The sequence below is a fragment of the Mesoplodon densirostris genome, chromosome X (genome assembly GCF_025265405.1).
Source record: "Mesoplodon densirostris isolate mMesDen1 chromosome X, mMesDen1 primary haplotype, whole genome shotgun sequence".
In the NCBI taxonomy this organism is placed as follows: Eukaryota; Metazoa; Chordata; class Mammalia; order Artiodactyla; family Ziphiidae; genus Mesoplodon; species Mesoplodon densirostris.
In genome coordinates, this window is record NC_082681.1 from 2280942 (window position 1) to 2293297 (window position 12356).

Genomic DNA, 12356 nt, shown 5'->3' on the forward strand with positions numbered 1-12356 from the left:
CTCTGCTCCCTTGTTCACACAGCTGAGAGTCACATTAACCCCCAAAGAACTAAGATGCAGCTGTGCCCTCAAAAGTCACACCGCAGGTCTCCTGAAGCTAGCGCCCATGTAGACAAGCACCCCAGAGCATCTTGCCCCAGATGGGAACCCACCGCGGACACTGAACTTCCCGGAGGCGTACATCCCCACAAACCGCTCTAGACCTCTCACCAAGGCCTTCAGATTCCTAAACATCCTCCACCACTGCGCCCTCTCCTGTCACTCACCCGGCCTCCAGCACAAGCAAAAGCTTCAGTGGCTCCCGTCGTTGAGTTTGCACCCAGATGTGTCTGCAGATACTTAAGGGCTGTCAACAGACACAGGCACTGGCACCTCCTGCCCTGCACACCCACCACGTGATACTGAGAAACTTTCTCCTCTCAAGTAGTTTGGAAATCACTTAATTTGTGATGAATCCCCTCTTATCAGTGTCTTGATGAAGATTTCAGAGTATCTGATCTCATGCCAGATGACAGGCCCAAAGGGAAATGTTACAAGACACACAACCAGAGAAAGAAAAGTAACCAAACATAAAGCATCACATTTCAACTAGGACATAAAGGTCCCTACATTTTTAATCAAAATATATTTTCTGTCCTCCTAGTTTGAGATCAACAATTAGAAAATCCAACAGGAATACTTTAAAAATTTCATAAGTAAACTTTAATAAGTAAAAATTACAGCCTTCTCCCAGCAATGAAACTAATTCATTAAAACAAAGAATGGAGACATGGTTTTCTGGGGATTCTCTCACAGCCAGATGGATTTAGGTGCCTGCAGTGGTGCCTATATACACAAGCAGTGAAGAAGTGACTGGAAATAACTCACAAGATGGAACGACAGAGCCCTTGGCCAGGCCTCCATCTAGAAGGGAAATACGGGGTGACAGAGGAGACTGACACTAGAGTCCTCACAGGACACCGGAAAAATGATTACCCCTCAATAACATGATTCAGTTATATTTTTTTTTACTTGCCCTATACCATTTTGCTGAGTAGACTTTTAATCTTTATAAACTTTTTTGATGAGGGAAGGGGGAAGCAAACTAGGAGAGGCCCATGATGTGAAAACGGCCCCCAGGAAAGAGCTGCGGATGCTCACCGGGCAGTGCCGGGTCTGAAGGGGAGACACTCCAACCCACCTCCTTCACCGGTGTCCTTAAAACAGGACAAGATGGGATGACCGCGCCAGGGGCCATCAGCAAGGTCACAGCAGCTGCTCCAACGCGCCAGACTCTCCGCCCTTTCCAGGATCTCAGGTTCATTCCCTCAAGAACAAAAGTAGTTATGTTTTCTCAATAAGGCTTTAATTCCTCCTCCCACCTGGACACAGTGCTTCAAGTGGCGTCCACTACTCAGAAAAGATTTCCACTTTTACTTTCTTCTTCTTCTTCTTCTTTTTGGTGGTGTCACTGTCCTGGGGGAAAGAGAAAGCAAGCGTCTGTTAAGCACCGCCACTCTCCCCAAAGGAAATCAGGGAAGTTCCACACAGTCAACTAAGCCTTTTCAGGATCCGTAAGGATATCCTGCAATACACAGATTTTGCACATAACACAAATCCTGCGTTTTCCACGGACGCCCCAGCATTTAGATCCCCCAGCTATGCACCCTCCCCACCCACCATCAACACAACCCTAACTCTGAGCCGTTACTATGAAAAGCTGGGCCCGTCCCCGTCCTTCCCAGAGGGCAGCTCCCCGAGTAACCAAGCCGGCACCAGCGGGCAATTCCTTCCCCTTCAAGGACAAAGAGAGCCCTGGGCCCTGGACATGTTTGTACACACCCCATCTCCCGGCTCGTCCACACTCTCCAGAGCAGCTTTGGCCTTCTTGTCTTTCTTCTTCTTCTTTTCCTTCTTGACCAACTGGGGAGCCACTGGAGAGGTTTCATCACTTTCACTCTCTCGCTTCCGCTAAGGTGGAGACAATTGATCAAATGTTAAGATCCTGGGCAAATGCGGATGAGAAAGTTTCAGTAAGTCAAAAAGGGAGGAGCCAGCAGAGAAGATGCTGATTGGATCCAACAGGAAGTTTTCAAAGACACCAACAGGGCCTTGTTTACCAAGGATTCAAAGACCGGGAAGCCAGGGGCACAGCAGGAACGCCGCGCCAGAAAGGCCACATCCTCACTGAAGCCAAAGGCAGGACCACATGCCCTCCAGGGGCACTTCCACGAGTCCTCAGAGAAGACAGGCAAAGTGCGGAATCCCCGCCCGCGGGCCCCAATCAGGGCACAAGCAGCTCTTCTCAGGATACTCCGTGCCACGCAAGGTACAGACAAGCCATCCTGCAGCCTAACACCAACAGCCCCCGGCCCCCGAGCCGAGCAGCCACAGCGTGCTTCCCGCGGACGGTCGCAACCCTGAGCTGGTGCCGTCCGGAGGGGTTTGTCTGGCCCCAAGCGTCACAGCCTCTACTTCCACACACCTGTGCCACCCCTTGACCCAACTCTGCTCCAGGGTCGTGGCCTCAGCTGAGCCCACACCCCTGCCAGCAGACACGACAGGGAACGTGAACTGGAGCCTGCAGAGCCCGAGGCGGGCAGGAAGGCCCACCCTGCTGAGCCAGCACGTGTGGCTGGACAGAACATGGCGAAGCCCTCAGAGCATGCCACTCACCTTTGGGGCTTTGACTGCTTCGGGAACTACCTGGAGGGCTTTGACGTCTTTCCTGGCAGAATCGCTGAAAGAGGAGCAACAGGTGAGAGTTGTTCCCAGCAGATCTGGCAAGTCTAAGGCCACCATCAACATCCTGACATTGGACAGAACAACTCACCACTTGCTGTCGCAGACTGACTCCTGCTGGAGTGCCACGAGCCAGACTAGAAAGGGTTAACCGTCCGTCGTGCCGCCCAATGCCCTAACTGGCTGGGCAGGCAGGGCGCAGGGCACAGCGCCTGCTGCTGCTCCACACGCCCCAAGGCCAGTCCCCTCAGGTCCTACACATTTCCCCCAAACTAAATCCACCCCCTTCCCACGTCTGGGCTCCCCGCCTTCCCCTCCTCCCCTGCGGTCACTATAGCACTGCAGCCAGCGTGCCCTCTGCCCACCACACGGCTGGGAAACACCCCGCCCTCACCTGTAGTCCACGTACTCCTGTGTCCAGGTGGCAGGCGTGTTGTCCGTGGGCTTGCCGTGCTTGTCCAAAAGGCCCTGCTTGATCATCAGCCTCTTCTGACTTGCCTGGTGGACCGTCAGGGTTTCAACGTTAGAACATGTCAACACATAAAGCAGGTACCACGACCACACACACACAGCAAATAAGGTGCCCCCTTGGGGGTTCTCAGCAGAGTGCTCCAAACTCACCCTCCCTCTAATAGGAGCAAACATGGGACTTATCAAAGGTTGCAAACCTTTATGTACCAGTGGGAGCCTCTGCAGTGTCATTTTGACCACAGGGCCTTTGCACATGCTATTCCAGCAGCCCTGGACTCTTCCCTCCCCCCTTCACCTCAACATCTAACGCTACGTACCTCACACTGGCGTGGCTCAAGATCCCTCACCCCGACTCCCCGACCAGGCCAAAGCCTTCATCGTGGACTCCTGACGTGTTAGGCACCTCTCCACACCCCTTCATAAGGCCCTCACCACGCCACTGTGCAATTTCAGCATTGCCTATCTACTGTCCCCCTTAGACTGAAATCTCTAAGGTCTGAGACAGGCCCGTTTCTACTTACCATTGACTCCCTAGAGGCCAGCACAAGGCAAGGACGTGGCAGTGGACACACACTGGGAGCTGCCCGAGTATTCAACAAGGCAAAACAGAATAAGGCAGCAGGGCACACGCCCAGTCCCACTTACTTTTGGACCTAAACCCCACTTCCGAGGGTAAGTGTCTCTCTCCATGATCACTCTCTTGATCTTGGCTACGATACCATGGTCACAGGTGGAGATCACTGCCGTGGTCATTAATGCAATAGCTGCAGGCGTTGGAAAGAGATAAAAGAATGATTTGAAGGGGAAAGACTTCATAATCAATGAGCCCGAATGCCACTGTTTTATACAACTTTTAAAAACCTATTTAAAACTCTTAAGCTCTGCTGCCTTGAGGTTTCCTTTGCTGAGGGTTGCATATGGAGAAAATCCACCATTAGGGGAAGAAAGTCTGTGAAATCAAGTTACTTATCGAGTTCAAAAAATACTGACACTAATCACACTCATAAAAATCAATGCTTCCTAGGTCCTCAGAAGGGACCTCTTAATAAGTAAATCAGAGCTATTTGTTTAACCTGTGTAATTTGCACAAGAAATAAAGCATGTCATCAGGATTCCTTTTCAGCTGTGAGCAAGTAGCCAGAGGGGAAGGGACACCTCAATAAGGAACCCCAAAGACACGTGTGTCGTGCCTGGAGCTCAGGCCACACACAGGGACAATCCAACAGTAGCTAAACTTTCACAAGGTAGTGCTGCAAGCAGACAAGGAGTGGACTGAAGGCTGTTTAATTACCACAGCCATTCGCCCCCTCTTCATGGATGATTTCCTCTTTTCACTGGAGAGCTGAAGAGAGCCAAACCGCTGAGACACAGCTCCTAACAGCAGCAGGCGGGGCAAGAGGAAACCCCACTTACCTCCTTGCTGCCTACGCGTGTCTGACATGACCCTTTGCTGTGACCACCCCGACAGACCCCAAGTAACACAGTGATCAGATCAACCCCAGGGGCCAGGCCTTGGGAAACCCCTCTTAGTGAGCCTGGCTGTGATGGCGCAGGAGGGACGAGGGCACCTGCAGCTCTTACCCATGCAGATGGCCTCCCCTTTGGTGGTGATGACCACAATCTCCTGATTGACTTCAATCCCGTCCTCGTATCGGAGGACGCCCGGGAGCATGATCTTCGCCCCATAGCAGATTGCGTTCACCTGCAGGGATGGTGGCCCTGGTGAGTGCCCTGGCCCCAGGCAGAGCCACCGCCCTCCGCCCCACCCCCACCTGTGACAGAGGATGAATGACATCCACAGCCACTGGCCGCAATCTAGTTTATGAAGGGACTCAGGGTCACGGCAACCACCCACCACGGGCCAGGCGCTTCACGCATGTCGACTCAGAAATGTTAGCGGGGACCGTAAATAGCTACTCCTTCCCACAGCACTTAGAGCTGCTTTCAGATTAAACCAAAACCCAGCCTCAGTTTTCTTTAATTGCTCTTCTCTATTTCTCTAATCATTAAGGGAAAAACCCCTGACAGAGCTGGGAGGTGTATCAGATTTATTGGGAAAACTGGGTAATAACAGGTTCCTAAAGTTAACTCACAAGCAAGACTGCCAAGGCCAACTCTCCCCGAGTTCAAGAGCGCTCCATGCGTCCAACCCGCCTTGTGCCACCTTGTCTTCACTCACCATATTCCACCTTCCCTTGAAATTCACCCAGAAACGACCAGTTTGACCCCAGCACAACGGGGGATCACATTTTGTTCTGTTTTATGTGATTAAGTTTTTTCAGTCACTATAGGGGCATGTTTTGGTATGCCTCATTGGTTTTTCTGTCTTTTATTACAAACTATAACATCTATACAGTCATCAAACATCTATATAATTTAAGATCTAAATATGAACGAGCAAGCTCAAATTATTAAATATATACAAAAATTTATATCTTTAAAAGTTAGAAAAAATTTTTATTGCTACTTGTTTAACAATAATTGATTATGCACTAGGCCACAAAGCATCTTAACTTATAGAAGGCTGTATTCTCTGACCATAATACCATTAAAAATAAGGCTATTTACAATTCTGGACTACTCAACCTTAAATAACTACTAAAGAGGAAACCCAAAGCAACACAAATAATTGCAGATTTCCTTTCATCATTAAGATTACTCTCTCTAAGGTTATCTAGTAAGTATACTAAGAAAAAAAGCTTGATAATCTCTGTGACGTTTAGGTTTTATGGCCTCAAACTAGGATTTATTTAAACAAAACAAAGCCTTTAATGGAGAACTAACTTATCGTATCTCTGAAACTCTCTAGTCTCAACCTTTTATCCCCATCAAAACAACCTTTTCTAGCAATAATTTAAATAAACCAAGGTGTCTCAGGCACATGCAGAACTACCAGTTTACGAGAGGGCAAAGTTTATGTACCACTGATAGTCTATTTCCTGAACCAAGTTACTTACTTTTAAAGTATTTGCCTTATTTTGAAATGAAATTAGTCCTAGCATTAAACTTCTACTTTAATTTATATTTGTTTTTGATTTAATAAAAGGTTAATCATCAATGTTTCCATTAACAAAAAACAAATAAATGAATCTAGTGTCCAATCTACGAAACCAGAAAATAAACCAAAGGAAAATAATAGTTACAAGTTCACAAAGCCCAATTTCATCTCTTTAAATAGAATGAAGTGTTCAGGACACAGACCACATCTCATCTCTCGAGGTCACATTTTGTCCAAACAGAACTTACTGCACTGTCTTTCATGACCAGCCGTTTATGAGACGTCAACAGCTTTTCCAAAGGGTAAACAACTCGCCGCAGGTAACTCTCATCCTTGTGGTTGTCATACAGCCACTGGGCATCCAGCACATCGTGCATCGTCACCATGTGGTCCTGGAAAATAGCCACATATGAAAATTACTCGAGTGCCATTGTATCCCCAACAGGCAAATGGACCTCACACTTCCAAACACAGAATGAATTTCGTCCCATCTGCTAGTCCAAGCTCATTAGTCTTCGGTCTCTTCGGAGTCAACTCTTTACCTGTTGGTCTATTAAATCTAAGCAGGCGTACCTGTAGGCTAGGAGGTAAATGAATAGAGTAATGCTTTCCATCCAGTCACCCCGCTGCCAGCCTGTGTTTCAATGTCCCAAAGTTTAATTAACAGAACAGGGAAGCTGCCCTGAACTGAACTCAACACTTTGGAAACTGCCTTTTCTTGGATGTGAAGCAGGTGGAGTTCCAAGGGCTGGAGGACCTAAGTACCAGCCGGCTCTAAAACTCTCAGCCCCGCAATGACGTACCTTTTCACTCATGACTCCAGAACGAACCCGCCGGAGTTCCTGCATCTGACCACCAACTCCCAATAACAAACCAAGGTGTACACACAGCGTCCGAATGTAAGTGCCGGCCTCACAACTCACCCAGAAGATTCCTAAGACACATGCAAAAGTAGTACATATTTTCCCAAGTAAACACATCACTGGTTGAGAAACCCAGAGTTATTCTCTATCTGCACCAGCAAAACTAGAGACAACAGACACAGGCCACAACTACACCACATACTAAAGGCATGTACTTTTAAGAGACTAATTCTCAAGAATTCACTCCTTTGCACGTGTGGTCTACATGGGCTCAGCGCCTCACAGGCCTAAGGACCCACCTAACCTCCTTTCCGGGTCGTACTCGATCATCCTGCTCTCGTAGATGGTCCGCACTCGGAGCTGCCTCTTTACTGCAGCGATGAGCGGGGGTCGCTGGAATAAGGCACCTGTCAACGTCTCTAGGGCCTGAGAATAAGCACAAACCAAAACAAAGATTCACTGCACGGACTCTCAAATAAGATCAAAGGGCAGATTTGGGGAGTTTAAGGGCACACTTGAAACACAAAAGGTCTCTTTCAATCATTTAGGATCTAAAAGGGCCTTTCAATTTTTGATTCTTTCAACTACACAGGGATGGCTCAGTGCTGAGCAGAAGCCTCTCCTCAGAAGGGAGGAGCAGGTTGGCCACGGCAATCCCCTGAAAAGGGCGAGGGCCTCAGAGACCCCAGTTGCTAACAGGTGCCTTCCCTACAGTTACAGACTTACCCTAGAAAGCTGAGTCCCCCCTTCGATAGCACTGTGCAGCCGGACAATTCCCACATACTCTTTGCCTGTAAAATGACAAAAGAGTAGTCAGGTGTGGCCACTGAGTTTTCTGTATTTTCTATATGCTTATATCACTCCCATTTTGTACAGCCAGAAAAAGCAGGCAGTTTGACCTCCTGTTTCTATAAAATTTGCATTAAGACAGATTTCATGGTGCAGATGTGGGAAAGGAATGAAGACGCTATCTCATCGAGAGCTCAACTTTCAACGTGCTGACAGGGACAGTCGGAGTGCCCGTGGAGAGCCTGCCTGGAGATCACCTTAGAAGGTCAAGTAGAATTCTCCCTGATGCCAATGAAGGAGAGGCACTTTAGGCAGAAGCAGCAGGGCGGTTAGAGGAGCGTGGAGTGACAGGCCTGGAGCTGGGCTCAACGTGTGCATAAAAAGTACCTTGAACTCCAAACAAGGCAGCCCCACCAGGGTCTGGCTGAGGACAGAAGGCACATACACACCAAGAATATCTCTTGCTTCTGTTTTCTGTTTTTGTTTTATGATTTTACTAATGAAGAAATCATTTCTGAGAGCCAAAGTGTAGAAAGGAAAGGAAACACAGAAAGCCTTCCAATCTCAAAGTAGCCCTGTCTTCCCTCCCTCTCCCACGTACCTGCGCTCTGCTGGGATTTCACCAAGCGAGTGGCTCGTTCAATGCACACTATTAAACAACCAGTCACCTTGGGATCCAGGGTACCACTGTGTCCTGTCTTCTCTACCCGGAGTATTCGCCGGATCCAGGCTACCACCTCATGGGAAGAGGGGTTGGAAGGCTTGTCAAGATTAATGAAACCTGTCCTAGAATGGGAAAGAAGTTACTGTGTCATCGGCTCTGGTCCTCTAATGAAAACTAAATCTGAAGAGTAAAAAAGAGTTTACCATGGGTACAGGATATCGTATTTAGGGCAATGCCACCACTACCTCTGTGAATAACTGATGTGAAAGGGTCATTGTGAAAAGAACAGAAGTTTGAACAGTGCTGTTCCCAACACACTTACCTGATATAGTCCCCAATCTCCCTCTTCAGAGGATTTGAACCACAAGGAAGAGGCGTATAATGTGTTGTCCTTACATTTAGCTTATCAAAGTTCTAGAAAGCAATGATACAACACAGAACAAACAATAAATCATTAACATGTGGAAAACAAGAGTCAGGACCACCATGAACCATGATATGGTGACGCTTCAGGTTCTTGTTTTAGATCTTGCTCCTGTATTTCCATTATGTGCTGTGACAAACTGCTAAGCCTCCCCACATGCTGGAAAAATTACCTATATGAGTAAGAATAAGACAAATTTGATCCCTCCTCCAGAAAGACCTCTTGGGGTACTACAGAACAAATTGGGCTTCACTGTGCAGGCTTATGAGTAAAATATGGACTAGCTTTGATTTTCTCAGGGACCAAATGGAGGGGGACTGGCAACACGGCTCCGGAAACCTGACCAGCCTGCACCCGCCCCAGGCGCTCCTATCACACTTTCCTCACGTCTGCCCCTTCTCACTCTCCTTTCCAGGGCTCCACCACCAGCCTGAAAGAGCTCCCGTCAATGGAAGCCCATTAGCTTCATCTTGGTACTTTCCACAAGCAGCAATGATTTTTTAAACTGTATCTCCCACCCCTAGATTTTAAGTTCCATGACAGTAGGGACATTGCCAACCTGGTTTACCAGCAGGTAAAAACAAAGAACCAGATGCTGTCTAAATGGCAGACACATCTGGCCAAGCAGAAACTCAACTGTATTGAATTCTATATGCAAATCTCTTTTACCTCATATTTAGTGATTTATTCAAACAGTTTGTCAAGGAGTCTTTCAATAAATTTACCTCCTAATCTCGTAGCTGACGCCCATTATGTCATTTGTGAAACTTGTAATTTAACTCATTACCGAAGTACCCTAGATAAAACCCAACACGATAGCCAGTAACTTCTAGAGAGCAAGTTAACACGCCAGGCACTGGCCGTATGCTCTCAAGCATGTTCTACTCCACAAACCAGTACAGGTCTGTAAGGTGAGGCTAAGTACAGAAGTTGAGAGCGAATTGTTTATAAAATGTGATAGCAGTGTGACATTGTTGTGAAAATTACCTGTATTCTACAAGTGTTGGGTACATTGGAAATAAGGGGGAAAAAACCCGAACAAACCCTGGTCCTTCATCTCAGACACCTCAAGGAACAGTGTTTTAGGCGGCCTCATCTAGCATTTCCTAAGCCCAGGATGCACTCTCAATCAACTGTTTAATACTCAAAAACAATGTAAAAGCCAAGCGTTGACCTGATGCGAAACACATACCTTTAGCAACAGGGGCCACTGAGATGTGTCCAACTGAGCCACTCTGGATTCAGGTTTGATGAGAAATTCTTCAGCGTGTTGTATTTCCTTCCACAGGACAGAAGCACAGCCTGTTAGACTTCCCACCTGACTTTGAACAGTTCCACTACTACCACAGAAGTCTATGCCTTTGAAATAAAAAATAAGGTAGTCTATGCCTTTTCCCTGGGACCTCCAAAGGAAAAAGAAATGAACAAAGAACTGAGAAGTGAAAGGGAAGTGCCACCAAGACGGGCACAGCAATTTTAAGAGAAAGAGGGATAGTGGGTCTGATAAGAGAATTTCAGGGAGAGCAGTTGGTGTGGCAACATTTAGCAGGGTGTGCCTGACAGCAAAGACCCAGGCTGGCGGGCGTTGTGTACTTTCTACACAACGACCACTCAATTACAGCCCATTCCTCCAAAGCCTTTAAAAACAGTTCTTTCCTGTAATCTGTCATCTAAGAAACCTCTCTTTTCAGTCAAAGCAAAGGACAACATATTCGTACTCACTGCTACATCTTCTTCTGGTAAGGATTTCCGCTCCTTTTTCTTCTTATGTTTCTTCGGTAAAATAAGTACTTAAAAAAAACCCACACACACAAGAATTAGGAGTTTTCCCCGAAAATAAAGACAATGAAGTTTAAACCAAGGGTAGGTAGAAAATGGATGCTTGTCTAGGATCACAGGGGAAGCCGCCGCGTGTCAGGCCGAGTGTGCGGGGTGCACAGCAGCCGCACGTGTCGCCCTCCATCCCGGCTCACCACGTGGCCGAGCGGGGTTGAAACGCCCACGGCGCTCTGCCCGCGGGCCCGTAAGTTCCGTAAGCGACCGCCCAATGGTCCCTGAGGGCTGGTGGCCCCTAGAACTTTTTTTCGACTTAGCGCTCCGCGCACGCCCGAGCCCCTTGGCCCCTTTGCTTCCCCTCATCGCGCGGCGCTGACCGCGGCGTCCGAGCTGGCGGCGGCGGCCCGGGCCCTGAGGGGACTGTACCGTCGGCGGGAGGCCCGGGCTGGTGGCGTCACGTCACCGCGGGAGCCTCTCGCTCTCTCGCCCTCACCCGTGGAGCCAAGGCCAAGCGATCAAGGTCGGCAGGAGGCCCGGCAGCTGGAGCTAGCGGAAAGCTCGGGCCTTGAAGTTGTCCCCCCACCCCCGGCTCCCCCAGCCGGAGGACCTGGCCCCGGCCCGCGGCAACCCGCCCGGCCACCCGCGAGAGAACCACCCTCACCTTCCACGTCCGCCATGTTGCCCCGCTGAGCCTCCGAGCCGCGTGGGCCAGCGCCGAGGAAGCTACACCGGACTCCCGCCGCCGTCAGGCCGCGCCGCTAGGGCCCGCCCACCTGTGCGCCGCCCCGTGCGTGTCGTGAAGCGGGGCGGGGCGAGGCCGGGCGGGGCTCGCGGGGCAGAGCCCCAAGTGCGCGCGGGACGGCTGCACACTTTCATTGGCGGACGCGGCCGGGGCGCTGGCGCGTCCGCGCGTGCGCCTTGGGCCTCTCCCCGCCTTCGGCGGCCAGGTCTAGGAGAGCCTGCGCAGCTCGCCTGGGCGGCTCGTAGCCTGTGGGCGTGGCCCGGCCGCGGTGCACTCTCCTTCGCTGAGATTTTACCCGGACGGGAGCACACGGGCACCCGCCTGAGCGCTCCTTGCTTCCTCGCAGACCCTTGAAGGTGGCTGTCAGATCAGTCCCGATGGCAAAATGAAGACGTTGAGGCACATAGAGCTTGCACGTCCTTTGCCGCTTGTAATTCCCATCCAGCTAGAGCGGCACTGGCGATAGAAACAAGAGTGCGAGCCACTTGTGGACTTTTAAATTCTCCAGCAGCCATTTGGGAAAAAAAGTACAACGTTAAAAGTTAAATCGGGGCTTCCCTGGTGGCTCAGTGGTTGAGAGTCCGCCTGCCGATGCAGGGGACACGGGTTCGTGCCCCGGTCCGGGGAGATCCCACATGCCGCGGAGCGGCTAGGCCCGTGAGCCATGGCCGCTAAGCCTGCGCGTCCGGAGCCTGTGCTCTGCAACGAGAGAGACCACAACGGTGAGAGGCCCGCGTACCGCAAAAAAAAAAAAAAAAAAAAAAAGTTAAATCGATTTTAATAACAAACTTTATTTAACGCAGCGATCCACAATATTATCATTTCAACATATAAACAATAGACAGCATTGTGAATGGCATATTTTACGCTCTTTTTGTGTTTTTTTTTTCTGTACCAAGTCTTTCCGG

General features: G+C 49.5%; 1 protein-coding gene and 2 non-coding genes across 3 annotated transcripts; all 3 read right to left on the bottom strand.

Moving 5' to 3' along the window:
• Positions 1-679: 679 nt before the first annotated feature.
• Positions 680-11469, bottom strand: DKC1 (dyskerin pseudouridine synthase 1). Its single transcript, XM_060087193.1, has 15 exons — positions 11368-11469; positions 10653-10720; positions 10123-10209; positions 8829-8920; positions 8444-8628; positions 7780-7844; positions 7353-7479; positions 6994-7124; positions 6439-6582; positions 4774-4894; positions 3838-3956; positions 3116-3219; positions 2656-2719; positions 1822-1950; positions 680-1455 (listed from the first exon to the last, which is right to left on the bottom strand). The coding sequence occupies exons 1-15, from the start codon at positions 11381-11383 to the stop codon at positions 1390-1392; spliced, it is 1518 nt and encodes a 505-aa protein (XP_059943176.1). The 5' UTR covers positions 11384-11469; the 3' UTR covers positions 680-1389.
• Positions 2754-2882, bottom strand: LOC132482800 (small nucleolar RNA SNORA56). The gene has a single exon (XR_009530967.1). It is a non-coding gene; the product is annotated as a small nucleolar RNA SNORA56 (small nucleolar RNA).
• Positions 6762-6897, bottom strand: LOC132482798 (small nucleolar RNA SNORA36 family). The gene has a single exon (XR_009530965.1). It is a non-coding gene; the product is annotated as a small nucleolar RNA SNORA36 family (small nucleolar RNA).
• Positions 11470-12356: the final 887 nt, after the last annotated feature.